Genomic DNA, 27,081 nt, shown 5'->3' with positions numbered 1-27,081 from the left:
CCAACGACAACTACCACCAACGACCACTACCACCACCAACAACCACTACCAGCAACGACCACTACCACCACCAACAACCACTACCAGCAACGACCATTACCACCACCAACAACCACTACCAGCAACGACCACTATCACCACCAACGACCACTATCACCAACGACCACTACCACCAACGACCACTACCACCAACAATCATCAACAACAACCACTACCACCAACGACCACTACCACCAACGACCACTACCACCAACGACCACTACCACCACCAACAACCACTACCACCAACGACCACTACCACCAACGACCACTACCACCAACGACCACTACCACCAAAGACCACTACCACCAAGGACCACTACCACCACCAACGACCACTACCACCAACGACCACTACCACCAACGACCACTACCACCACCAACGACCACTACCACCACCAACGACCACTACCACCAACGACCACTACCACCACCAACGACCACTACCACCAACGACCACTACCACCAACGACCACTACCACCAACGACCGCTACCACCAACAACCACTACCACCAACGACCACTACCACCAACGACCACTACCACCAACAACCACTACCACCAACGACCACTACCACCAACGACCACTACCACCACCAACGACCACTACCACCACCAACGACCACTACCACCAACGACCACTACCACCACCAACGACCACTACCACCAACGACCACTACCACCAACGACCACTACCACCACCAACAACCACTATCACCAACGACCACTACCACCAACAACCACTACCACCAACGACCACTACCACCAACGACCACTAAAACCACCAACAACCACTACGACCAACGACCACTACCACCACCAACGACCACTACCACCAACGACCACTACCACCAACAACCACTACCACCAACAACCACTACCACCAATAGTGGTAGTGGTAGTCTGAACCGCAGACCCGCAGACGATGGGTGGTGGTGAACCCGCAGACGATGGGTGGTGGTGAACCCGCAGACGATGGGTGGTGGTGAACCCGCAGACGATGGGTGGTGGTGAACCCGCAGACGATGGGTGGTGGTGAACCCGCAGACGATGGGTGGTGGTGAACCCGCAGACGATGGGTGGTGGTGAACCCGCAGACGATGGGTGGTGGCGAACCCGCAGACGATGGGTGGTGGTGAACCCGCAGACGATGGGTGGTGGTGAACCCGCAGACCCGCAGACGATGGGTGGTGGTGAACCCGCAGACCCGCAGACTCACGATCACAGGGAGGGGACTTGTCAGGGAAAAGCGCCAAGCCGTCAGTCACACATTGCACTTATATTGTCCCTATTATAGTACTTGGAGGGGATCACGATCAGGATTAGGGATGGAGGCCTGGTCGACGACCGGGCCGCGGGGACTCTAAGCCCCGGAAACACCTCAAGGTAACCTCAAGGGACGGGGGGAAGGAATGGTGCTCCCCAGCGCTCTAGGACGCTCGGGGATTGAACTTTGGCCTGCATAAAGCGAGACCGTCACCCTTCACGATGGGTCGGTTTTTATTCCTGTTTACATTTTGTTTTGTATTGTTTTAATTTTTTCTGGCGTTCCGCAACGAGTTTTTCAATATCATTAATTGCTGTCAATACATTTTCTTCAAGTCCCATAACTTCGATTGGGCCTTATTCCCCTCGTCCAGGAACGGTGATTTTTACGTGGTGTTTTTCGGTGAGTTTGTTTATTGTATCACCCTTGGGGCCAAGGATCACTTTCCTGTGTTCCTCTCCGACTTCTATGGTCTTTTAAATGGTCTTTTTCTGATGTTACGCCACGAGTTCTTCAATATCATTAATTGCTGACAGTACATTTTCCTCAAGTCCAATAACTTCAATTGGGCCTTATTCCCCTCGTGCAGGAACGTTGATGTGGACTTGGTGTTTTTCGGTGAGTTTGTTTATTGTATCACCCTTGGGCCCAAGGATCACTTTCCTGTATTTTCCTCCGACTTCTATGGTCTTTTAAATGCCCTTCGCTGCCATTTCCTCTCTGGCTTTAGCTGCCTCCTCCCGTTTGGCCTTTCTCTCCTCCCGTTTGGCCTTTCCTCCTCCCGTTTGGCCTTTCTCTCCTCCCGTTTGGCCTTTTCCTCCTCCCGTTTGGCCTTTTCCTCCTCCCGTTTGGCCTTTTCCTCCTCCCGTTGGGCCAACAGCTTTTTATGGTCCTCAATAATTAAATTAATTTTACTAATGGCCTTTTCAACATTTGTCTTATATCCTTCAACAATTGTGTCTCTGAGGCACTATTCTTTTGTCGGTATTATTATCTTGACCTAAAATGTCTTTTATATATCCGAACGGGTTTTACCTTTCGGGCCTATTATAACCGACCGGAAGTCGGGCGGGATAAATAATAACCGAGAAATTTTCCTATCATCTTCACTTCGTCCATGGGCCGAGTTTGTCTTGACGGGGTTACCGTTTTCGGCTTTGTGTTCTCCTCCGGGAGTGTTACCGGAGCTTATGGGCTCTGATCCTTCTTCCGTTGGTGTTGTCGATCCCGTTTTGGGTTTTAGGGCATCACCGGTATTACGGCGTTTGTTTTCTACTGTCACCTAACCATTGCCAGGTGAATTATTGGCCTTAACAGCCACAGAATTTTTATCTTGTTTGGCGTTTCTTGACGGTTGGAGGGGGTTGATGTCCTTTGACGGTTGGAGGGGGTTGGCGGCTTGCACGCCGCGGACATTGAGGTTTTCGGTTGGCCTAATCTGTTTTGTGGCAGGAATCTCACTTCCTCCACGATCAATCAAGTCATTTTTATTTTATGGTGTCCCATTTTTCTCATCTGCCATTGGAGTGCGAGAAATTCTAGCCCGACTTGCTGCTATTTTTGGAGTCTTCAAGAGGCAACTGTTTCTCTCACGAGCCTTTTTGTTGTAGTATTAAAGAAGTGTTACCATAGATATCAAAATCATTATGATATGAACCCCGAGGCTTACAAAGCCTGTTTTTTGTGGGTCGGGTCTCACACCCATAATTACCAAATGGGCTTTTAGCTGGTCAATGTATTGCCTCATATTCATTGTAGTTGTGTCTCTACGAAGGCTAAATTACGCCAAGAAGCTGTTGGCTTCATCCACCCAGCCTGGAGCAGATGGCAGCGGCGTTTCATGCCTTGAAACGCCTCGAATCCGCTCCATTAAAAGATACGTCAGTGGGGAGGCTTCTGCCCGTGTTTGTTCGTGTCTCAAAATTTACTATTTTAACACCCTCCCATAATTGATGTTGTCTTATCGTATGGCGAAGAAGCTAATGATTCCGAAGACAATAATGCACAAAACAGTTTTGAGTAGTTGAGGCATCTTTAGATGAGGCATCTTCAGATGGCTAGAATATTGAAAACAGTCTCCGACCGTGTACTTGTAACATTAGAAGACAGGATGAGGGATATATAGTAAGCTTAGAAGAAATCTACTAAGGTAGAATATTCCTAGGATTTGTACGTGATGTGGATACGTCCTGTGATAAGACACAGTAACTAGAGAGCCCGGGGTAGTAGAGAGCGCGCGTAGATGGCTTAGGAAGCATACTGTAGAGCTGGGGTATCCAGAGGGTACAAAAGTAGCAGGGGTTATAGGTACCACAGGATGTAGGGAGTCTTTGTGATCATTGGGAACACAAGGTGTTAAGATCCTGGACCACCATTAGTAACGTTACTATGATTGTGTGTGGTGATTTAGGTGTGGCTGTGTGTGTGGGGGGGGGGAGTGTTTGTGTGTGTGTGTGTGTGTGTGTGTGTGTGTGTGTGTGTGTGTGTGTGTGTGTGTGTGTGTGTGTGTGTGTGTGTGTGTGTGTGTGTATGTGTATGAGTGTGTGTGTGTGTGTGTGTGTATGTGTGTGTGTGTGTGTGTGTGTGTGTGTGTGTGTGTGTTTCACTGCAATGACAACAATCTAATGTTGCTAGTATTGACTGTGGTGTTTAATAAGGGTGGTAGTATTGACTGGTGTCATCAGTGGTGCTGTCGTTGGTTAGTATTAACAGTGAGCCTAGTATTGATCGTGGTGTTAACAGTAGTGATTGACAGCCCTAGATTGTGTGCTTCGTTTCCTTTATGTTGCATTTCTCGGATGAGATTCATATTATCTTTGTGCTTAATGGATAACAATGTCTGGTAGTGGTAGTGGAGAGTGGTTGTTGGTGGTGGTAGTGGTTGTTTGTGGTGGTAGTGGTCGTTGGTGGTTGTTGTTGGTGGTAGTGGTTGTAGGTGGTAGTGGTCGTTGGTGGTAGTGGTCGTTGGTGGTAGTGGTCGTTGGTGGTTGTGGTCGTTGGTGGTAGTGGTTGTTGTTGGTGGTAGTAGTCGTTGCTGGTAGTGGTTGTTGGTGGTGGTAGTGATCGTTGCTGGTAGTGGTTGTTGGTGGTGGTAGTGGTTGTTGGTGGTAGTGGTTGTTGGTGGTAGTGGTCGTTGGTGGTAGTGGTTGTTGGAGGTAGTGGTTGTTAGTGGTGGTGGTAGTGGTCGTTGCTTGTAGTGGTTGTTGGTGGGGGTAGTGATCGTTGGTGGTGGTAGTGATCGTTAGTGGTGGTAGTGGTCGTTGGTGGTCGTGGTCGTTGGTGGTAGTGGTCGTTGGTGGTCGTGGTCGTTGGTGGTAGTGGTTGTTGGTGGTATTGATCGTTGGTGGTAGTGGTCGTTAGTGGTAGTGGTTGTTGGTGGTAGTGGTCGTTGGTGGTAGTGGTCGTTGGTGGTAGTGGTCGTTGGTTGTAGTGATCGTTGGTGGTAGTGGTTGTTGGTGGTAGTGGTTGTTGGTGGTAGTGGTTGTTGGTGGTGGTAGTGGTCGTTGCTTGTAGTGGTTGTTGGTGGTGACGGTGGAAGTGGTCGTTGGTGGTAGTGGTCGTTGGTGGTAGTGGTTGTTGGTGGTGGTAGTGGTCGTTCTTGGTAGTGGTTGTTGGTGGTGGTAGTAGTCGTTGGTGGTAGTGATCGTTGGTGGTCGTGGTCGTTGGTGGTAGTGGTTGTTTGTGGTGGTAGTGGTCGTTGGTGGTAGTGGTTGTTGGTGGTAGTGGTCGTTGGAGGTAGTGGTTGTTGGTGGTAGTGATCGTTGGTGGTAGTGGTCGTTAGTGGTAGTGGTCGTTGGTGGAAGTGGTCGTTGGTGGTAGTGGTCGTTGGTGGTAGTGGTCGTTGGTGATAGTGGTTGTTGTTGTTGATGATTGTTGGTGGTAGAAGTTGTTGGTGGTAGTGGTTGTTGTTGGTGGTAGTGATCGTTGGTTGTAGTGGTCGTTGGTGGTAGTGGTCGTTGGTGGTAGTGATCGTTGGTGGTAGAGATCGTTGGTGGTATTGGTCGCTGATGGTAGTGGTCGTTGGTGGTAGTGATCGTTGGGGGTAGTGGTCGTTGGTGGTAGTGGTCGTTGGTGGTAGTGGTCGTTGGTGGTAGTGGTCGTTGGTGGTAGTGATCGTTGGGGGTAGTGGTCGTTGGTGGTAGTGGTCGTTGGTGGTAGTGGTCGTTGGTGGTAGTGATCGTTGGGGGTAGTGGTCGTTGGTGGTAGTGGTCGTTCGTGGTAGTGGTCGTTGGTGGTAGTGGTTGTTGGTGGTAGTGATCGTTTGTGGTAGTGGTCGTTGGTGGTAGTGGTTGTTGGTGGTAGTGGTTGTTGGTGGTAGTGATCGTTTGTGGTAGTGGTCATTGGTGGTGGTGGTCATTGGTGGTAGTGGTCGTTGGTGGTAGTGGTCATTGCTGGTAGTCGTTGTTGTTGGTGGTAGTGGTCGTTGGTGGTAGTGGTCGTTGGTGGTAGTGGTTGTTGGTGGTAGTGGTCGTTTTTGGTAGTGGTCGTTGTTGTTGATGATTGTTGGTGGTAGTGGTTGTTGTTGGTGGTAGTGGTCGTTGTTGGTAGTGGTCGTTGTTGTTGATGATTGTTGGTGCTAGTGGTTGTTGGTGGTGGTAGTAGTCGTTGGTGGTAGTTGTCGTTGGTGGTAGTGGTCGTTGTTGTTGATGATTGTTGGCGGTAGTAGTTGTTGGTGGTAGTGGTTGTTGTTGGTGGTAGTGGTCGTTGTTGGTAGTGGTCGTTGTTGTTGATGATTGTTGGTGGTAGTGGATGTTGTTGGTGGTTGTGGTCGTTGTTGTTGATGATTGTTGGTGGTAGTGGTTGTTGTTGGTGGTAGTGGTCGTTGGTGGTAGTGGTCGTTGTTGTTGATGATTGTTTGTGGTAGTAATTGTTGGTGGTTGTGGTTGTTGTTGGTAGTCGTTGTTGTTGATCATTGTTCGTGGTAGTGGTTGTTGGTGGTAGTGATTGTTGGTGGTAGTGATTGTTGGTGGTAGTGATTGTTGGTGTAGGGATTAGTGAAGGTTGTTGGTGATGGTTGTTGGTGTTAGTGGTTGTTGGCAATTGTGATTGTTTGTGGTTGTGGTTGTTGATGGATGTTTGGTTGTTGTTGAGAGTAGTGTTTGATGATTGGTGTTGTTGGTTGTATTTGTGATTGTTGTTATTGTTTGTTGATTGATGTCTGTGGCTCTTGGATGTTTGTGGTAGTAGTTGTTGTTTGTCCAGGCATTGGTTGTTAGTGGTAGTGGTTGTTAGTGGTAATGATTGTTGGTGGTTGTTGGTTGATGGTAGTGATTGTTGGTGGTGGTAGTGGTCGTTGGTGGTAGTGGTCGTTGGTGGTCGTGGTCGTTGGTGGTAGTGGTCGTTGGTGGTAGTTGTTGTTTGTGGTGGTAGTGGTCGTTGGTGGTAGTGGTCGTTGGTGGTAGTGGTCGTTGGTGGTAGCGATCGTTGTTGGTAGTGGTTGTTGGTGGTAGTGGTCGTTGGTGATAGTGGTTGTTGTTGTTGATTGTTGGTGGTAGTGGTTGTTGGTGGTAGTGGTCGTTGCTGGTAGTGGTGGTTTTTGGTGGTAGTGATTGTTGGTGGTAGTGGTCGTTGGTGGTAGTGGTCGTTGGTGGTAGTGATCGTTGGTGGTAGTGGTCGTTGGTGGTAGTGGTCGTTGGTGGTAGTGGTCGTTGGTGGTAGTGGTTGTTGGTGGTAGTGGTTGCTGGTGTTAGTGGTTGTTGGCAATTGTGATTGTTGGTGGTTGTGGTTGTTGATAGTTGTGGTTGTTGATGGTTGTGGTTGTTGATGGTTGTGGTTGTTGATGGTTGTGGTTGTTGGTGGCTGTGGTTGTTTGGTTGTTGTTGAGAGTAGTGTTTGATGGTTGGTGTTGTTGGTGGTATTTGTGATTGTTGTTATTGTTTGTTGATTGATGTCTGTGGCTGTTGGATGTTTGTGGTAGTAGTTGTTGTTTGTCCATTCATTGGTTGTTAGTGGTAGTGGTTGTTAGTGGTACTGATTGATGGTGGTTGTTGGTTGATGGTAGTGGTTGTTGGCGGTGGTGGTTGTTGTTGGTGGTTGTTGGTGGTGGTTGTTGGTGGTGGGTGTTGGTTGATGGTAGGGGTTGTTGGTGGTAGTGATTTTTGGTGGTACTAGTTGTTGGTGGTACTGGTTGTTAGTGGTAGTGTTTGCTGGTGGTAGTGGTTGTTGGTGGATATTAGTTGTAGTGATTGATGGTGGTTGTGATTGTTGGTGGTAGAGGTTGTTGTTGGTAGTTGTGGTTGTTGGTTGTTGTTGGTAATTGTGGTTGTTGGTGGCAGTGATTGTTGTTAATTGTGTTTCTTCGTGGTTGTGGTTGTTGGTGGTTGTGATTGTTGTTGATTGTGGTTGTTTGGTTGTTGTTGATGGTTGTGATTGATGGAGGTTGTTTGTGCAGGTATTAGTTGTTGGTAGTAGTGGCTGATGGTTGTTGTTGGTGGTATTTGTGGTTGTTGGTAGTGGTTGCTTGTTGATGTCTCTGGTTGTTGGGTGTTTGTGGTAAAGGTTGTTGGGTGTTTGTGGTAATGGTTGTTGGGTGTTGGTGGTAATGGTTGGTGACGAGTTATAGGCAGCTTCAAATAGCCCAGAAACATCGAAACATGCCCTGAAAACATGTGTGTGTGTGTGTGTGTGTGTTGAGGAGAGGCAATAGCAATGTTATTGATGCTTTGACCTCTCTACCACTATCCATATGCCTCTGTGCTCGTGGACCACTTGGCGCTCCACTTCCGTCCTCAGTCTGTCCACATCATTCTTCATTTCTGCTCAGCACAGTTCCATTCACCTTCCGACTCTTAATTTTAGCGGGCTTGACTCTACTCAGGTCCGCTCTCTTCACATGATTCTTCTTCGGCTGGGCCATCTTCACTTTTGACCTCACCGAGACTTCATTTTCCTGGGCTGGACCTTCATCAAACAGCCATGCTAATTCTACATCGATATCTTCCACCGGTTTAATCGACACTGTCTCATCTTCTCCAGCGTCTTCCTTGTCGGCCACCTCTGCCTTCCTCACTACCGAGACAGGGTACTCAATGGCTTGGCGGTCTCCTGACTCATCTCCTCGGATGTCAGTCAGGTTCACACTCTCAGGTGTCCCACCCGTGCCGTGGCCTTCTGGGCACTCCTCTGGCACAGTCTCCGCTATGATTCCTGGTAACACCTTTGTCCCACACAAGTCATTCCCCAGGATCACTTGGACTCCTGGAACAGGTATGTTGGGGCATACTCCCAACATCACCTCTGCCGACACATATTCCGACCTTAGCTGGACAGTACATACAGGCATGTCACTCTCAGACAATAACCCGTATACTTTCATCTTACTCCTGCCAGCTAACCGTCGATCGTTCCCAATCAGGCTTCTCGTAATCAAGCTCTGATTAGCTCCGGTATCCCTTAAGATACCAACTTCTACCTCAGGCTGGCCTCCTATACTGATCCAACCTTTACTCATGAACGGCCTATACCTCTCGTTCACTAAGTTCACCTTCTGTGGTTTGTCTTGGAACACATTAGTATATTTACCTCGGGGGTCACACATGGCCAGGGTCACAACTCTCTTGCCCTGCCGACAGTCTCGCATCACGTGACCCAATCCGTTACAATTGGAACACCTCACCTGGGAAAAGTCTCTTCTATATGTACCAAAGCGGCTCTGACTTTGTCCACTCACATGAGAGTTACTCGAGCCAGCCATATTACCTGCACTCTGTGGGGCTTTACTGGACTCTTGATTTCCTGGATCACGATTAGTTTCTCGTTTAGCTCCTCCATCCTCACTTTCAGACGAAGTGCGCGACCTACTCTTCTGAGTTGTTTTAGAGTACTCACGTTTATCTGCCCATTTATCAAAATTCTTCTCACCCCAGACTCCTCTGGGTCTTTCATAATTTCTTCCTCCCCAGACTCCACTGGACTGCAATTGCTGCATCTCGCCTCACTTCTCACTCTGTTCTCCCTCAAGCTCTTGTATGCTTCAGTAATCATATCCGCCCTATCTGCGGCATCTTTCACGTCCTTTATCCCTGCTTCTTGGATCTTGAACTTTGTTTCGGGATGCATCATCTCCAAGAACTTCTCCATGACCATCAGTTGCTTCAGGTCAGCGTAGGATCCAACTCCAGCAGCCTCAACCCACTTCTGGAATCGTCATTCCAGATCCCTTGCCGTCTCGGCAAACGTACTTGCTCCAACTTTCACCATCTCTCTGAAGCGCTTCCTATAAGCTTCTGGGGTTAACTGAAACGAGCGCAATATGCTGCTCTTTACCGTGGCATAATCCTGGCACTCTTCCAGTGACAATTGGGTGTATGCCTCCCTGGCTGCACCGATCAGTCTTAACTGGACCAGCTGGGCCCATTCCTCCTGTGGATACTCCTTGATACTGGCCACCTTTTCAAAGTGCTCGAAAAAGCTCTCTGCCTCTTCAGGAACAAACAAGGGAATGTCCTTCTCCCTAACCCTAACATCTGGTGAGTGTGATACCTTGGTGGTGCTCTCTGGCAACCCCAGGTTCAATCCTTTGTTCAGCCAAGGTTCTATTCGCTTCTCTCTGCATTTGTTTTGTTCTCTCTTTTTCTTTTTCAACCTGGGCTCTTTCTTTTTCTTTCTCCTGTTCCAACTCCAGTTCTCTTACTCTGGTTTTCTCTTTTTCTACTTCCAGTCTGGTTTTCTCTTTTTCCTTCTCGGCTTCATTTTTCATCTGGAGTTCCAATTTCATCTTCTCCAGCTGGAACTGTCTCTCCTTGTCCTCACGCTGCATCTGGAGCTCTAACTGGAATATCTCCAAACTCCTATTTCGGCTACTTCTGCTACTGCGGCTACTCTTGCTGCTCCTACTCGATCCCTGGGATCTCACTTCATCCTGCCCATCATCCTCCTTTCCACTTTCAGCTCCTTTTTGGGCTCCTTGTTCTGCCACTTCACTTTTGGCTCTTAACTGCCTCAGGATCTCATCCTTCATCCCAGCTACTTTAGATACTTTCAACCTAATGCCACATTTTTCTGCTATTTGTTTTAATTGATCCCTCGTGCAACCTTCCAAGTCCTCAGGCTTGCCTGACTCCACAAATGCTTGCACCTTATCCATCTTGTCCTGTGAGTCTTCCCAAGAGAGAGAATATACACCTGCGGTCGCACAGTTTATCTATTTCAACAAGGGGTGTACTAATCCACTCTTGGACAGGGTGTGGGTGTGTCAGTTCACTCTCCCGGACAGGCCCCCAATTTGTTATATTTTGTGTGTTGGTGGTGTTGTCGTTGTGTTGTTGATCCTTCTTTACAGACAACCCAACCCACAACTCGGTAGAGTGCTTATACCTCACTAGGAGATCACCCTTGGCGCTTCTGGCTCTTGGAGAGGGGCTCAACGTCACACGTTTAGGGGATGCGGCTCCAACACTTAACCTCGTTGTCACGTGCACACACCCACTCGAGCTGCTGTGACTCCCCACTCTCTCCTTATGTGATATGATCTCCTCAATCCCCTTTGACTTACTAGTTTTCCGTCCTACCCTGTCCACAGCGGTGGTTCTTGGTTCTTTCTCTCTCTCTCTCTCTCTCTCTCTCTCTCTCTCTCTCTCTCTCTCTCTTCCTTTACTATTTCCTGGGAAGCCTCACTAGGACAAGGGCAAACACCAGCAAATTGGAATACATTTACTAGACAAAGCACATACACAATACATACATACATATAATAATAATGAATCCTATACTCTATACTATTACAATCAGGTTGCACTCCAACATCATCAGAACTCTATCATCAGCTTATCAAGTGGTATCCTATCTCCTGGTTCACCACCTGATACTATCAACCTCCTCAAGTAGATCAAGTCTACATACACTGTTGCACTATCAACAAGAGAATATATATATATATATATATATATATATATATATATATATATATATATATATATATATATATATATATATATATATACATATATATATATATACATATATATATACATATATATATATATATATATATATATATATATATATATATATATATATATATATATATATATATATATATATATATATATATATAAACGTGTACAAGGAAAATCAGCATGTGAATGGAATAACATATATCAGTATAAATGTTCCTTGATACACAACAATGATCAATCGATCACCCTATCAGTCCTAGAACACATACATCTGTAGATAATCCAGCCTACGATTGTAACTCTAAACTTCAGTATAAAACACTCCTTGACATAAGAATGCAAACAATCAATTACCTCTCACTGCGTCTTGCACGATAATGACAACCAAACACTCGATTACCTCTCTACAAGTAATCATTTAGAACTTTCCTTCCACCTCTAGAAGTTCACTACCCTGATCTCTTCAGGTTCTTCCGGGCTTAACTACCAGGATCCTCTGCAGCTCCTCCAGGCTGCTACCATTAAGTTTTCCTTGAGCAATTACGGTGCTTCACCCTTCTGCTAGGTTCCTCCACAGCTCTCTTGGCTGCTACACCATGAAGTTCCCTCGAGCAACTATGGTGCTTCGCCACCTCTACAGAAGCACGTGACACTCCTCTTCACTGCTTCTCTTCACACCTCGAGGTCCTCTGCTCCACTACCTTGGAGTCACATCAACTACTCCCTGTGTGCTGGCTTCGAAGTTCTCAGCAACTTCTTCCCCAAAGACAAACCTGCAACCCATCGACACTCCAATAAAAATGTTTCCATTAAAACACATAAACAAAAATAACCACACAACATGTTTGCCTCCTACATCCATCTGCTCTCTACATACAGTGTGAGTGGACTCCCCCGTTTTGGGGCGGGTCTATGCTCCACCTCGCCCGGCGGTCCTCACTCACTCAGGGAGGGGTCCTCTGCTACCAGGAGCTGGGCTCTGGCAGTCGACGGGAGAGGGCGCGCTGCTCGTCCCTCCAGCTGTCTCTCTCATCTCCGTCCTCTCATTTAGGCTTCCTGCCTTACCAAAACATGTCTAACTTATAAATAAACATTGCTACTGTCGCTGGGCGCACGACCAACTACAAGCAATCACTATGAACTGGCTTAAATCGTGCTTACCACAGATTGTCTAGTCGAGGGCGCTATCCCTCTGATGGCGTCTGATCAGGGCGCTCCACACAGCCCACGAAAATGTCTCTGGGCACCTTAATAAACTCTCCTCGCTGTCCAGGACTTGAGACCACAACGTTCTCAGCTCAATTCCACAGCTGTCACGTCTGCACACTTCTCTTGGAGATATATCACTAGGGGTTCCTTTCTGACGGGAGCTCAAACGGAGCGTGGCTTTCCCCCTGCGATGTCTGGCCTCAAGTGAGATCAAAGCCCTCCAGAAGCGAGCCTCACGCCTCCAGCAAAATATCCACATCTCCTATCCAGTCATTTATTTATTTTCTTATTTACTGCCCATAATCTTAAATTGTTCATTGAATCCAACAAACTATTTTACATCTGTGTTATCGCCTCTATATTTCCTATACTTTCTAGTTAGGTCAGGCTTGTTGAATAACTCTCAAGGGGGAGACTCGTTTCTCCTGTAGGCTGAGATCATAACACAGGATACTAATACAGTGTGGCCAGTGAATTCAGTGGTACTGTTGTCCAACCAGCTAAGGGACTGAAACGGTGAAATTAGTACCTACTAACTTGTCTGTGCTGTCGTGTATGCTCGATGATATCGAGATGGAGGAGGACAAAGTAAAGAAATTTATTGACACAAGGGACGAGAGAATTTTGGAAGAGTGTACCAAGGCCCAGCTCCAACAAGTGGCAAACCACTTTGGGATCAGGTTGAGGACGACTAAGGTTGCGGAGCGAAGGATAGAGATCATGGCACAGCTCACAGCTCGAGAGGAGGTGACGGGAGAGGAGCCGTCTCAAGGAGAGCCCTCCCAAGAAGAGCCTTCGCAAGGTGAACCGTCCCAACTAGAGCCACCCCAAGCGCCTACCAGTGTGGAGAGAATTCACAGTGAACATGGGAGCAGTGGAAAGTCCAGCTGTAGTTGTGGGAACCGACCTGTGAGATTTATATTTATTTAATTTATATGAATATATATAGAATTTATATTTACGTTAATTTATATACTTCGATAGCAATTTGTATAATGATAAGTGGACTGTATTTCTGCAATAATCTCATAATCTCACAAATCAATCCTCTACACATTAGGGGGGGTTTATATTAATTGAATATATATGCAGCCAATCAAACTACAGTAATAGACTACATACATTGAAGAGGTTCCTTATCTCATAGTACAGCAGGTTAGTCCACCAGGTATAACTAGGGTGTAGACACCAAATTATCCTCTTTGAGGTAGCTTCCATCACCCAGTAACTGGTGCACAAAATCTTGCTTCCTCGTCTTGACCTGTCAAAAGTGCGCTAGCTGTAAAGCCAGAATCCTATATATGACAAGTATTTCAGAGAAAACACTGTACTTGGAACAATAAAGACCTGGCTTAATTACCTTTAGTTTGAGGCTATATCGTGCTCTAACCGGCTAACCCTACCCAATGACATTAATGGCCACTAATGATAGATAATGGGTTTCGGAAAGAACACTTAACTTGATTTGATGACAGCGTGTTGAAAATTGTACACCTTTGGTTTCCATAACACTACGTCCAAGTAAATTTAACAGGAGCCGAATTTGCTCCCTGTGAGCCTCTGGTCTAGTATCAACAAAGGCTGCCCTCCTTCCTCACCCTGACGCCTGGCTTACATTGTCCACATGACAGAAAGTGATAGAAGGGTCACATTTACTCTACTTTAATATTGATAATTAAGTTAATTTATATGAGATGTTTTATGATGGTAAAGTCCAAAGACTAATGTATTTAAGAATAATTCCCAGCAGAATAGCTGGTGAATTATAATAGTATGTGGTGATGATATCCCGTTTTCTTTAGACGGTAATTCCACTACAAGTTACGTTTTCTATAGGTTACTTGTTGGTAATACAGCAGCAATTATTATCTGTCTGATTATTAAATGGTGTCGGATTTTCCGACAGTAGTAAGAGGAGCCTGCAACCAGAAATAATGAAGATGCAACTGGTAGCCCAGCTGTGGCGAGAGGAAAGAGAAGCGCAAATGCAGCGAGAAGGAGAGAGACAACTGCGACTGGAGGAGATAAAGGCAAAGAAAGAAGTCGAATTCCGTCGCATTGAGTGTGGTCTGCCCTCACTACTTGCACGGCGGGATGACCTCAAGGTAATGGAACGTGACTTACCTACGTTCGAACCACAAGAAGCTGAGGCATTCTTCAAACACTTTGAACGAATAGCAACTCTGAAGGAGTGGCCAGAAGATGATTGGGCTGCTCTGGTCCAGGGCAGGTTGACCGGCGAGGCCCGGGAAGCCTATAACATGCTGGACCTAGAGGAGTGTACTAGTTACGACGCGATTAAGAATGCGGTGCTCCACTCATTCCGGCTGACTCCGGAGATGTACCGGAAGCGGTTCAGAGAGTGTACAAGAGCGTCGGGGAAGTCTTATGCCGAGACCGCCAGGGATATGGAACGGAAATTCCTACGTTGGTTGAAGGCGGAGGAAGCGGAGTCGGCGGATGAGATCATACGACTGATAGTGATGGAGAAGTTTATGTCAGTGCTCCATCCTGAGTTGCGAGTAAGGGTGAGAGAAGCAGGTATTAAGGACCTGAAGGCTGCAGCAGACCGAGCCGACATGCTGAAGGAGGCACTACATCTCAGGAGGGAGGGGCCGCCCAGACACTCGCCTTACCCCAGGTCGGGAGGGAAATTTAGGAGTTCAGGAAGAGCGAGGACGGGTGGGGACTCTCCCAAGGGTAGTGTACCCAATGAAGTAACCCAGTTCAAGAGCTCAAGGGACGCGGTGAGGAAGCCCCAAGCTATGAGCAGTGGACCTAGCTCAGGAGCAAGTGCTGCAGCCCCGGACACGACGACAGGGAGTCCAAGGAGGACCCAGCGAACGTCTGCAAGTGGTACCGCCAGGGGGACTGGCGAGTGGCCGCCCAGGGGAGCCAGCCGATGCTTTAACTGTGGTGTGAGAGGACATTATGCCCGCGAGTGTGAGGAGCACCAAAGGAATATGGGACTAATGTTGGAAGAGGAGAGAGTGTTTGTTCACACCCCATATTATAGTGGACCCAACGTGAATGGTTGGGAATTGAAGTTGGCTGAACATCCCTTCGTTTTCGGGGCCAACGTGAAGTTTGGAAAGTCAGACCCAGTGGAGGTGGCCGTTCTTCGAGATACGGGTGCTGACATAAGTATGGTAACCAGGAGTATTCTCCCCAAGGAATTTAATGATTCACCTGTGGGAGTGGTGAGGATACGCAGTGTGGGGGAGGAATACAGGCTGCCACTTCACGAAGTACAGCTGATTGCCGACTGCGGAGTCGAGAATGCTATAGTAGCTGTAACCCCTAAATTACCCCTAGAGCATGTACAGATGGTGCTGGGTAATGACCTCGGAGGAGGCAGGATACAACCCGATTGGGTCAGGAGTGCCTATGTTGCAAGCAGCGGTACAACCCTGCCAGGTGAGGTATCGGTCGTTCCAGATGGTAGTGAGGAAGCCGACTTCGTCAGGGGAAACGTCGCCAAAGACGACGACAACGAGGGTGAGAGTGCAGAGAGGTCGTCGCAGGTCGTGGAAAACCCCGACGAGGACCTCCGACTAAGCCTGATGATGCGTGTGGAGGAGTGGCGAGGAGCAGCTGTACAAACGCCTGGGGCGGTGAAGAGGCTGCAGACCGCACTCCCTCCACACAGAAACGTGAATAAAGTAAGCTCAGTGGATGAGCGAACGGCAGTGAGGGGCAGAGTGGAGGAGCCACGACGCAGTGCACCCTATGCCGGCCAGATGAATAGTGGGAGGTGCAAGATGAACCACCGTGATGAGGCGAGCCACAGGGAGGTGGATGAGCCCAACCACGAACCGAAGAAGACGTCTGCAGGGAAAAGAATCGCATGGAGGAGTGAAAATGTTCGTCGGGAACGAAGGAGCGAATGGTATAGGAAAGGCAATACGAAGAAAGCAGGAAATAGGTACACCCAGGGTAGGCGCCAGCCTAACCAGAGGGGCATTGACCCATCGCAAAAGCCTAGTGTGGAAGAGAGGAAGCTGCTAGATGGAGTACAGGAGACAAGTGCCACTGTGAGGAGGCAACGCACCTATGGGAGAAGAGGAACCGAGAATAGAGAAGATTGGCGAAGAGGAGATCATGAGAGGAAACATGGAGTACCTGTAGGATGCAGTGGAAGTGCAAGACTATCTCGGAGTGCACGACGCGGTGGAGGCGCTGCATGCACTGAATCTTACAGTGGTAACGAGCCGTTAGAGTACACTCGTAGCCATGGAGAGAGGATTTCTTGTAGGTGTTCAGGGAACACCCATCACACCCGGTCCTATGCGAGGTGGATATATAATGAGGCAAGTGACTGGCAAGGTGGTACGAGCCACGTCACCAACTGGAGGAGTGACACTTCAGGAACGGAGGGAGCAAGAGTATAGGTTGCCCTCTTGAGTGCTGCTCTTCCGATATGACTCTTATTTTAAGGGGAGGGGTAAGATACAGTACCTAGAGAGCCCGGGGTAGTAGAGAGCGCCCATAGATGGCTTAGGAAGCATACAGCAGAGCTAGGGTATCCAGAGGGTACAAAAGTAGCAGGGGTTGTAGGTACCATAGGATGTATGGAGTCTTTGTGATCATTGGGAACACAAGGTGTTAAGATCCTGGACCACCATTAGTAACGCTACTATGATTGTGTGTGGTGATTTAGGTGTGGCTGTGTGTGTGTGGGGGGGGGGGTTTTTGTGTGGGTGTGTGGGTGTGTGTTTTACTGCAATAACAACAATCTTATGTTGCTAATATTGACTGTGGTGTTTAATAGGGGTTCTAGTATTGACTGGTGTCATCAGTGGTGCTTTCGTTGGTTAGTATTAACAGTGAGCCTAGTATTGATCGTGGTGTTAACAGTAGTGATTGACAGCCCTAGATTGTGTGCTTCGTTTCCTTTATGTTGCATTTCTCGGATGAGATTCATATTATCTCTGTAAGTCACATAAAGGAATAGGGGATGATAAACGTCAAAATATTGCTAAATTCGATGATTTTTCGTACGAAACAAAATGCAAGAAAACTTCCTTAAAATGCAATATTATGCGAAATTCTGAGATTTGAAGGCCAAATAACATATCGTAATACTACATGAAATAGAATCGAAATATTGGTAAAAATGAATATATTTACGTAATATCAAACTACATGAAAAACATGAAAAGTCAATATTTAACCATATTTGAGGATTTTAACTTCAAATCATAGAGCGAGGTTTCGTATTATTTAGATCCAAGAAAAGACATATGACAATGTTGTTTCAAATACAAATGATAAAAATCAATGTATTTTCATTAGTATTAACTAAAATGTTCCTGATTTTCCGTTTATATTACCGATGGAAGATGTACACGAAAATCGCTCTATTCCGGCTGAAACGTCGATATATGCAATAAAAACAGAACTTCTCCCCTTTTCAATATCTTACTCAGTATTTTAACGAGAAACAAATAGTTGATTGAAAATGAAGTATTTAAGGTTATTATCTAATCAATTATGTGTTTGCGTCATTTTTATCGTATATTTAATGAATGAATACCCATAGACTGAAAATTCACAAAAACGTGGAAAACGGCAAAATATTGCCTAATTCGATCATATTTTGTTTAAATCAAATAAAGGAAAAGGGGATGATAAACGTCAAAATATTGCTAAATTCGAGGATTTTTCGTACGAAACAAAATGCAAGAAAAATTGCTAAAAATGCAATATTGTGCGAAATTCTGAAATTTGAAGGCCAAATCACATATCGTGATACTACATGAAATAGAATCGAAATATTGGTAAAAATGAATATATATACGTATTATCAAACTACATGAAAAACGTGAAAAAAGTCACTATTTAACCATATTTGAGGATTTTAACTTCAAAACATAGAGCGAGGTTTCCTATTATTTATATCCAAGAAAAGACATATGACAATGTTGTTTCAAATACAAATGATAAAAATCAATGTGTTTTCATTAGAATTAACTAAAATGTTCTTGATTTTCCGTTTATATTACCGAGGGAAGATGTACACGTAAAACCGCTCTAATCCGGCTGAAACGTAGATATATGCAATAAAAACCGAACTTCTCCTCTTTTCAATATCTTACTCAGTATTTTAACGAGAAACAAATAGATGATTGAAAATGAAGTATTTAAGGTTATTATCTAATCAATTATGTGTTTTGTATCATTTTTATCGTATATATATGAATTAATACCCATAGACTGTAAATTCACAAAAACGTAGAAAACGGTAAAATATTGCCTAATTCAAAGATATTTTGTTTAAATCAAACAAAGGAAAAGGGGATGATAAACGTCAAAATATTGCTATATTTGATGATTTTTCGTACGAAACAAAATGCAAGACAACTTGCTTAAAATGCAATATTGTGCGAAATTCTGAGATTTGAAGGCCAAATCACATATCGTGATACTACATTAAATAGAATCGAAATATTGGTAAAAATGAATATATTTACGTAGTATCAAACTACATGAAAAAGGTGAAAAAAGTCACTATTTAACTATATTTGAGGATTTTAACTTCAAATCATAGAGAGAGGTTTCGTATTATTTAGATCCAAAAAAAGACATATGACCATGTTGTTTCCAATACAAATTATAAAAATCAATGTGTTTTCATTAGAATTTAATAAAATGTTCCTGATTTTCCGTTTATATTACCGAGGGAAGATGTACACGTAAAACCGCTCTAATCCGGCTGAAACGTCGATATATGCAATAAAAACCGAACTTCTCCTTTTTCAATATCTTACTCAGTATTTTAACGAGAAACATATAGATGATTGAAAATGAAGTATTTAAGGTTATTATCTAATCAATTATGTGTTTGCGTCATTTTTATCGTATATTTAATGAATTAATACCCATAGACTGAAAATTCACAAAAACGTGGAAAAACGGCAGAATATTGCCTAATTCGATCATATTTTGTTTAAATCAAATAAAGGAAAAGGGGATGATAAACGTCAAAATATTGCTAAATTCGATGATTTTTCGTACGAAACAAAATGCAAGATAAATTGCTTAAAATGCAATATTTTGCGAAATTCTGAAATTTGAAGGCCAAATCACATATCGTGATACGACATGAAATAGTATCGAAATATTGGTAAAAATGAATATATTTACGTAATATCAAACTACATGAAAAAAGTGAAAAAAGTCAATATTTAACCATATTTGAGGATTTTAACTTCAAATCATAGAGCGAGGTTTCGTATTATTTAGATCCAAGAATAGACATATGACAATGTTGTTTCCAATACAAATGATGAAAATCAATGTGTTTTCATTAGAATTAACTAAAATGTTCCTGATTTTCCGTTTATGTTACCTAGGGAAGATGTACACGTAAAACCGCTCTAATCCGGCTGAAACGTCGATATATGCAATAAAAACCGAACTTCTCCTCTTTTCAATATCTTACTCAGTATTTTAACGAGAAACAAATAGATGATTGAAAATGAAGTATTTAAGGTTATTATCTAATCAATTATGTGTTTGCATCATTTTTATCGTATATATATGAATTAATACCCATAGACTGTAAATTCACAAAAACGTAGAAAACGGCAAAATATTGCCTAATTCAATGATATTTTGTTTAAGTCACATAAAGGAAAAGGGGATGATAAACGTCAAAATATTGCTAAATTCGATGATTTTTCGTACGAAACAAAATGCAAGAAAACTTGCTTAAAATGCAATATTATGCGAAATTCTGAGATTTGAAGGCCAAATCACATATCGTGATACTACATGAAATAGAATCGAAATATTGGTAAAAATGAATATATTTACGTAATATCAAACTACATGAAAAACGTGAAAAAGTCAATATTTAACCATATTTGATGATTTTAACTTCAAATCATAGAGCGAGGTTTCGTATTATTTAGATCCAAGAAAAGACATATGACAATGTTGTTTCCAATACAAATAATAAAAATCAATGTATTTTCATTAGTATTAACTAAAATGTTCCTGATTTTCCGTTTATATTACCGATGGAAGATGTACACGAAAATCGCTCTATTCCGGCTGAAACGTCGATATATGCAATAAAAACAGAACTTCTCCCCTTTTCAATATCTTACTCAGTATTTTAACGAGAAATAAATAGTTGATTGAAAATGAAGTATTTAAGGTTATTATCTAATGTATTATGTGTTTGCGTCATTTTTATCGTATATATAATGAATTAATACCCATAGACTGAAAATTCACAAACACGTGGAAAAACGGCAAAATATTGCCTAATTCGATGATATTTTGTTTAAATCAAATAAAGGAAAAGGGGATGATAAACGCCAAATATTGCTAAATTCGATGATTTTTCGTACGAAACAAAATGCAAGAAAACTTGCTTAAAATGCAATATTATGCGAAATTCTGAGATTTGAAGGCCAAATCATATATCGTGATACTACATGAAATAGAATCGAAATATTGGTAAAAATGAATATATTTACGTAATATCAAACTACATGAAAAACATGAAAAAGTCAATATTTAACCATATTTGAGGATTTTAACTTGAAATCATAGAGCGAGGTTTTGTATTATTTAGATCCAAGAAAAGACATATGACAATGTTGTTTCCAATACAAATGATAAAAATCAATGTGTTTTCATTAGAATTAACTAAAATGTTCTTGATTTTCCATTTATATTACCGAGGGAAGATGTACACGTAAAACCGCTCTAATCCGGCTGAAACGTCGATATATGCAATAAAAACCGAACTTCTCCCCTTTTCAATATCTTACTCAGTATTTTAACGAGAAACAAATAGATGATTGAAAATGAAGTATTTAAGGTTATTATCTAATCAATTATGTGTTTGCATCATTTTTATCGTATATATATGAATTAATACCCATAGACTGTAAATTCACAAAAACGTAGAAAACGGCAAAATATTGCCTAATTCAATGATATTTTGTGTAAATCAAACAAAGGAAAAGGGGATGATAAACGTCAAAATATTGCTAAATTCGATGATTTTTCGTACGAAACAAAATGCAAGAAAACTTGCTTAAAATGCAATATTGTGCGAAATTCTGAGATTTGAAGGCCAAATCACATATCGTGATACTACATTAAATAGAATCGAAATATTGGTAAAAATGAATATATTTACGTAATATCAAACTACATGAAAAAAGTGAAAAAAGTCAATATTTAACCATATTTGAGGATTTTAACTTCAAATCATAGAGCGAGGTTTCGTATTATTTAGATCCAAGAATAGACATATGACAATGTTGTTTCCAATACAAATGATAAAAATCAATGTGTTTTCATTAGAATTAACTAAAATGTTCCTGATTTTCCGTTTATATTACCTAGGGAAGATGTACACGTAAAACCGCTCTAATCCGGCTGAAACGTCGATATATGCAATAAAAACCGAACTTCTCCCCTTTTCAATATCTTACTCAGTATTTTAACGAGAAACAAATAGATGATTGGAAATGAAGTATTTTAGTTATTATCTAATCAATTATGTGTTTGCATCATTTTTATCGTATATATATGAAATAATACCCATAGAATGTAAATTCACAAAAACGTAGAAAACGGCAAAATATTGCCTAATTCGATGATATTTTGTTTAAGTCACATCAAGGAAAAGGGGATAATAAACGTCAAAATATTGCTAAATTCGATGATTTTTCTTACGAAACAAAATGCAAGAAAACTTCCTTAAAATGCAATATTATGCGAAATTCTGAGATTTGAAGGCCAAATCATATATCGTGATACTACATGAAATAGAATCGAAATATTGGTAAAAATGAATATATTTACGTAATATCAAACTACATGAAAAACATGAAAAAGTCAATATTTAACCATATTTGAGGATTTTAACTTCAAATCATAGAGCGAGGTTTCGTATTATTTAGATCCAAGAAAAGACATATGACAATGTTGTTTCCAATACAAATGATAAAAATCAATGTGTTTTCATTAGAATTAACTAAAATGTTCTTGATTTTCCGTTTATATTACCGAGGGAAGATGTACACGTAAAACCGCTCTAATCCGGCTGAAACGTCGATATATGCAATAAAAACCGAACTTCTCCTCTTTTCAATATCTTACTCAGTATTTTAACGAGAAACAAATAGATGATTGAAAATGAAGTATTTAAGGTTATTATCTAATCAATTATGTGTTTGCATCATTTTTATCGTATATATATGAATTAATACCCATAGACTGTAAATTCACAAACACGTGGAAAAACGGCAAAATATTGCCTAATTCGATGATATTTTGTTTAAATCAAATAAAGGAAAAGGGGATGATAAACGCCAAATATTGCTAAATTCGATGATTTTTCGTACGAAACAAAATGCAAGAAAACTTGCTTAAAATGCAATATTATGCGAAATTCTGAGATTTGAAGGCCAAATCACATATCGTGATACGACATGAAATAGTATCGAAATATTGGTAAAAATGAATATATTTACGTAATATCAAACTACATGAAAAAAGTGAAAAAAGTCAATATTTAACCATATTTGAGGATTTTAACTTCAAATCATAGAGCGAGGTTTCGTATTATTTAGATCCAAGAATAGACATATGACAATGTTGTTTCCAATACAAATGATAAAAATCAATGTGTTTTCATTAGAATTAACTAAAATGTTCCTGATTTTCCGTTTATGTTACCTAGGGAAGATGTACACGTAAAACCGCTCTAATCCGGCTGAAACGTCGATATATGCAATAAAAACCGAACTTCTCCCCTTTTCAATATCTTACTCAGTATTTTAACGAGAAATAAATAGTTGATTGAAAATGAAGTATTTAAGGTTATTATCTAATGTATTATGTGTTTGCATCATTTTTATCGTATATATAATGAATTAATACCCATAGACTGAAAATTCACAAACACGTGGAAAAACGGCAAAATATTGCCTAATTCGATGATATTTTGTTTAAATCAAATAAAGGAAAAGGGGATGATAAACGCCAAATATTGCTAAATTCGATGATTTTTCGTACGAAACAAAATGCAAGAAAACTTGCTTAAAATGCAATATTATGCGAAATTCTGAGATTTGAAGGCCAAATCATATATCGTGATACTACATGAAATAGAATCGAAATATTGGTAAAAATGAATATATTTACGTAATATCAAACTACATGAAAAACATGAAAAAGTCAATATTTAACCATATTTGAGGATTTTAACTTGAAATCATAGAGCGAGGTTTTGTATTATTTAGATCCAAGAAAAGACATATGACAATGTTGTTTCCAATACAAATGATAAAAATCAATGTGTTTTCATTAGAATTAACTAAAATGTTCTTGATTTTCCATTTATATTACCGAGGGAAGATGTACACGTAAAACCACTCTAATCCGGCTGAAACGTCGATATATGCAATAAAAACCGAACTTCTCCCCTTTTCAATATCTTACTCAGTATTTTAACGAGAAACAAATAGATGATTGAAAATGAAGTATTTAAGGTTATTATCTAATCAATTATGTGTTTGCATCATTTTTATCGTATATATATGAATTAATACCCATAGACTGTAAATTCACAAAAACGTAGAAAACGGCAAAATATTGCCTAATTCAATGATATTTTGTTTAAATCACATAAAGGAAAAGGGGATGATAAACGTCAAAATATTGCTAAATTCGATGATTTTTCGTACGAAACAAAATGCAAGAAAACTTGCTTAAAATGCAATATTATGCGAAATTCTTAGATTTGAAGGCCAAATCACATATCGTGATACTACATGAAATTGAATCGAAATATTGGTAAAAATGAATATATTTACGTAATATCAAACTACATGAAAAACGTGAAAAAGTCAATATTTAACCATATATGATGATTTTAACTTCAAATCATAGAGCGAGGTTTCGTATTATTTAGATCCAAGAAAAGACATATGACAATGTTGTTTCCAATACAAATGATAAAAATCAATGTATTTTCATTAGTATTAACTAAAATGTTCCTGATTTTCCGTTTATATTACCGATGGAAAATGTACACGAAAATCGCTCTATTCCGGCTGAAACGTCGATATATGCAATAAAACAGAACTTCTCCCCTTTTCAATATCTTACTCAGTATTTTAACGAGAAATAAATAGTTGATTGAAAATGAAGTATTTAAGGTTATTATCTAATGTATTATGTGTTTGCGTCATTTTTATCGTATATATAATGAATTAATACCCATAGACTGTAAATTCACAAAAACGTAGAAAACGGCAAAATATTGCCTAATTCAATGATATTTTGTTTAAATCAAACAAAGGAAAAGGGGATGATAAACGTCAAAATATTGCTAAATTTGATGATTTTTCGTACGAAACAAAATGCAAGAAAACTTGCTTAAAATGCAATATTATGCGAAATTCTGAGATTTGAAGGCCAAATCACATATCGTGATACTACATGAAATAGAATCGAAATATTGGTAAAAATGAATATATTTACGTAATATCAAACTACATGAAAAACATGAAAAAGTCAATATTTAACCATATTTGAGGATTTTAACTTCAAATCATAGAGCGAGGTTTCGTATTATTTAGATCCAAGAAAAGACATATGACAATGTTGTTTCCAATACAAATGATAAAAATCAATGTATTTTCATTAGTATTAACTAAAATGTTCCTGATTTTCCGTTTATATTACCGATGGAAGATGTACACGAAAATCGCTCTATTCCGGCTGAAACGTCGATATATGCAATAAAAACAGAACTTCTCCCCTTTTCAATATCTTACTCAGTATTTTAACGAGAAACAAATAGTTGATTGAAAATGAAGTATTTAAGGTTATTATCTAATCAATTATGTGTTTGCGTCATTTTTATCGTATATTTAATGAATTAATACCCATAGACTGAAAATTCACAAAAACGTGGATAAACGGCGGAATATTGCCTAATTCGATCATATTTTGTTTAAATCAAATAAAGGAAAAGGGGATGATAAACGTCAAAATATTGCTAAATTCGATGATTTTTCGTACGAAACAAAATGCAAGAAAAATTGCTTAAAATGCAATATTGTGCGAAATTCTGAAATTTGAAGGCCAAATCACATATCGTGATACTACATGAAATAGAATCGAAATATTGGTAAAAATTAATATATATCGTAGTATCAAACTACATGAAAAACGTGAAAAAAGTCACTATTTAACCATATTTGAGGATTTTAACTTCAAAACATAGAGCGAGGTTTCCTATTATTTATATCCAAGAAAAGACATATGACAATGTTGTTTCAAATACAAATGATAAAAATCAATGTGTTTTCATTAGAATTAACTAAAATGTTCCTGATTTTCCGTTTATATTACCTAGGGAAGATGTACACGTAAAACCGCTCTAATCCGGCTGAAACGTCGATATATGCAATAAAAACCGAACTTCTCCCCTTTTCAATATCTTACTCAGTATTTTAACGAGAAACAAATAGATGATTGAAAATGAAGTATTTAAGGTTATTATCTAATCAATTATGTGTTTGCATCATTTTTATCGTATATATATGAATTAATACCCATAGACTGTAAATTCACAAAAACGTAGAAAACGGCAAAATATTGCCTAATTCAATGATATTTTGTTTAAATCACATAAAGGAAAAGGGGATGATAAACGTCAAAATATTGCTAAATTCGATGATTTTTCGTACGAAACAAAATGCAAGAAAACTTGCTTAAAATGCAATATTATGCGAAATTCTTAGATTTGAAGGCCAAATCACATATCGTGATACTACATGAAATTGAATCGAAATATTGGTAAAAATGAATATATTTACGTAATATCAAACTACATGAAAAACGTGAAAAAGTCAATATTTAACCATATTTGATGATTTTAACTTCAAATCATAGAGCGAGGTTTCGTATTATTTAGATCCAAGAAAAGACATATGACAATGTTGTTTCCAATACAAATGATAAAAATCAATGTATTTTCATTAGTATTAACTAAAATGTTCCTGATTTTCCGTTTATATTACCGATGGAAAATGTACACGAAAATCGCTCTATTCCGGCTGAAACGTCGATATATGAAATAAAACAGAACTTCTCCCCTTTTCAATATCTTACTCAGTATTTTAACGAGAAATAAATAGTTGATTGAAAATGAAGTATTTAAGGTTATTATCTAATGTATTATGTGTTTGCGTCATTTTTATCGTATATATAATGAATTAATACCCATAGACTGTAAATTCACAAAAACGTAGAAAACGGCAAAATATTGCCTAATTCAATGATATTTTGTTTAAATCAAACAAAGGAAAAGGGGATGATAAACGTCAAAATATTGCTAAATTTGATGATTTTTCGTACGAAACAAAATGCAAGAAAACTTGCTTAAAATGCAATATTATGCGAAATTCTGAGATTTGAAGGCCAAATCACATATCGTGATACTACATGAAATAGAATCGAAATATTGGTAAAAATGAATATATTTACGTAATATCAAACTACATGAAAAACATGAAAAAGTCAATATTTAACCATATTTGAGGATTTTAACTTCAAATCATAGAGCGAGGTTTCGTATTATTTAGATCCAAGAAAAGACATATGACAATGTTGTTTCCAATACAAATG

At 40.8% G+C, this 27,081-nt stretch overlaps 1 protein-coding gene across 1 annotated transcript in view; it reads right to left on the bottom strand.

Moving 5' to 3' along the window:
* Positions 1-1,988: 1,988 nt before the first annotated feature.
* LOC138371031 (uncharacterized) overlaps positions 1,989-27,081 on the bottom strand; it is a 61,934-nt gene continuing 36,841 nt past the window's right edge. The window contains exons 2-4 of the mRNA XM_069335673.1: positions 8,922-9,110; positions 2,342-2,588; positions 1,989-2,251 (exon numbers count right to left, since the gene is read on the bottom strand). Coding sequence (XP_069191774.1) covers positions 1,989-2,251; positions 2,342-2,588; positions 8,922-9,110 — 699 coding nt within the window. The remainder of the gene's footprint in view (positions 2,252-2,341; positions 2,589-8,921; positions 9,111-27,081) is intronic.

The sequence above is a fragment of the Procambarus clarkii genome, chromosome 34 (genome assembly GCF_040958095.1).
Source record: "Procambarus clarkii isolate CNS0578487 chromosome 34, FALCON_Pclarkii_2.0, whole genome shotgun sequence".
NCBI classification, from domain to species: Eukaryota; Metazoa; Arthropoda; class Malacostraca; order Decapoda; family Cambaridae; genus Procambarus; species Procambarus clarkii.
This window is presented reverse-complemented; position numbering and strand designations above follow the sequence as displayed.